The following is a 2,627-nucleotide window of genomic DNA, read 5'->3' on the forward strand; positions in this document are numbered from 1 at the left end:
TCCCGCGGGCCTTGGCAGGACCGGGATTTGGCCCGGAATTCAGACACAACCCCCCCCACCTGCCTCCCTAAGCAGCTTTGTTGCGTCAGAGAGGTCTCCGGGCTGGCTGGAAACCCCTCCAGATGTTCCAGCTCAGGGAGAAGCAGGAATTCACCTGGGAATGCTATCTTGGCATTGGGATTTCCAGCCTCTTCCTCTGAATCCCTGCCCAGAGACAGGAACTCAAAGCCAGCCCTAATTCTGGCACCGCTGTGCGCTCTGGGGGCAAAATTCACTCTCCAAAGTGCCCAGTCCTGCCCCAAACTGTGCCAAAAGTGGGGTGTGGGCCCCCCTTGCCCTGTCCCGTACCCTGACGTGCTGGTGGGCGAGCTGCTCCACTTGCTGCTGGTGCAGGCTGGCCAGGAAGAGCTGGTGCTGCAGCTGCTGCTGCTTCAGGGCCAGCAGGGCCGTGTCCTGGGGCTTGACCACGCGCTGCCCGATCCGCAGGTCCATGGGGACGGCCTGGGGCACCCGCGGGGAGGTGCACGGGGTCACAGCAGCTGTGGGGACACAAAGGGACACGGCTCAGTCACTGGGCTGGCAGGGACAGCACTGGGCAGGGCCTGGTCGCTGCTACCAAGGGGGATTTGCCATCAAATATCCTCGGCCTGCAGAGCCTCCCCCATCGGCCGGGAAAAGAGATTCCTGTAAATTCCACACCTCTGGAGAGACTCTGAGGTGCTGCAGGCGCCTCTCCCTGACACCTGGAGAAGGGGTCCGGAGTGAAGACATTCCCTGCACGACCTCCCACCCTGAGGGGTGAAACCCCAGCCCCCAGGGGACACTGAAACAGCACCAGTTACACGCCTGAAATTGTGCATTACACCCAAAAACCAGCACCAGTTACACGCCTGAAATCATCCATCACACCCCCAAAACAGCACCAGTTACACACCTGAAATTGTGCATTACACCCCCAAACCAGCACCAGTTACACACCTGAAATCGTGCATTATACCCCCAAAACCACCCCCTTTTCACCGATCATGAAGCACCCACTGCCACAGAGGATTTTCCCCCAGCAGCTCCCAAAGCTCTGCTGAATTTACAGAAACACCCCCGACCTCAGGCCGTGACAGGAAACCCCAGCACAGGGTTCACTCCACTCTCCACCTCCTGATAACTTAATTTGCCCCTGGCTAATTGGCTCTAATTGCTGCACCCTGGCACAGGGAGGCTGATGGAGATCAACAATCCCCGCTTTGGGAAGCTGCCCCTGCCTCTGCTCCGGAGCCTCAGCGCTCCCCGAAGGCTTCAGGCCTTGCTGAACATCCTCGATTTTGAAGGCTGCAGTGGCGAGTGGGGCTGTCCCCTCCTGCTCGTCCCCTCCTGCTCTTCCCGTCCCCCGAGGAGGAGGACGGTGCCGGCGGGACGGGGATGCGGGAGCAGGGCTGGCAGAGGCGGTGGCAGCACGGGCTGTTGGCAGCCGGACAAGGACAGGCTGTAACCAGCACATCTCGGGATGGGAATCGGGCACTTCTGACAGCTCCAGCCCGGCCAAATCCCGCCCCGTGACGCCGCCGGTCTGCGGGAACTCGGCCGGCCCCGTGTCCCCTGCAGCCGAATGTCACCGTCCTGCTGCACACACGAGGGGCAGGAGCTGGGGACGCTGCCGGGGCTTGTCTTTGGGGTCATCACTCCAGTGGGAACGGGGGGTACGAGGGGGAAGAACCGGCCCACCCAGGCACAGCCTCGCGGGTAACAGCACCCGAAGAGTTGTCCCAGCCTTTCTCTGCCCCCTAAAAATGCCCACGGGAAGCTCCGAGGCTTGGTCTGAGCTCCCCATGGCAGCATCCTCGGGCTCAGCACTGCCTGATGCTGCCCCTTCCTGGAAAAAAAAGGGGTGGGAAGGGCTTGGGGCAGCCCAGGTGAAGGAGGGGCTGCTCCAGACAGCAGCGGGAGGGAGCGGAGCCCGCAGCCCGCGGCGCAGAGCCGAGGGGGAAGCACTGGCGGGGGCTCTGGGAATCTCTCTCTACATCATTTGTTTCAGTCTCTATAAAAACAAACTGCGAGGCGGCGGAAGCGGAGAGGGGAGGGATGGGGGGTGCTGGGGGAGAGGGAGGCAGAGCAGCAGCCAGAAAAACAACTCCTCACCACTCACCCGGAGCCAGGAAAAAGCCGTCGAGCATCCCCAGGGCCAAGAGGCTCCGGAGCCAGGGAAGAAGAGGCTGGGGGGACCCTGCCCCTGCCACGGCCCCTAGCTCTGCCCACCCCACGCCGGGGATGTCTGAGCGGATTTTCAGGAGCAGGGAAAAAGGGAGGGTGGGATGAGAAAAGGCACCCTGGGACCAGAGCCTGGCCTGACGTGCCCTGAGGTGACATCGCTGTCGCAGCCCCGACGCTCCCGCTCCCGGCCACCAAACTCAGGGCGGCTTTCCAGAGCTTGGAAACACAAAATGTCCCGTGCCGAGTGCCAGGGCGGTGCGGGACGAGGGCTGGTGGCACCGGGAGAGGAGCCCGGGCTCTGGGCAGGAACCGCTGTCCCCATGTGTGGGGACCCTCGGGCGTGAGGCCCCTGCACGTGGCAGCTCCTCGGGGATGCTCCACATCCCTCCTGCTGCAGCAGCTCCGGGCCCCCCCCCCAAGCC

At 63.1% G+C, this 2,627-nt stretch overlaps 1 protein-coding gene across 1 annotated transcript in view; it reads right to left on the reverse strand.

Annotated features, from left to right (window-relative positions):
* Positions 1 to 2,627, reverse strand: part of HDAC7 (histone deacetylase 7) — a 32,632-nt gene that overhangs the window by 11,594 nt on the left and 18,411 nt on the right. The window contains exon 2 of the mRNA XM_017730737.1: positions 349 to 539. Within this exon, the coding sequence (XP_017586226.1) occupies positions 349 to 539 (191 nt within the window). The remainder of the gene's footprint in view (positions 1 to 348; positions 540 to 2,627) is intronic.

This window comes from Corvus brachyrhynchos, unplaced genomic scaffold, assembly GCF_000691975.1.
Source record: "Corvus brachyrhynchos isolate BGI_N302 unplaced genomic scaffold, ASM69197v1 scaffold933, whole genome shotgun sequence".
Lineage (NCBI taxonomy): Eukaryota > Metazoa > Chordata > Aves > Passeriformes > Corvidae > Corvus > Corvus brachyrhynchos.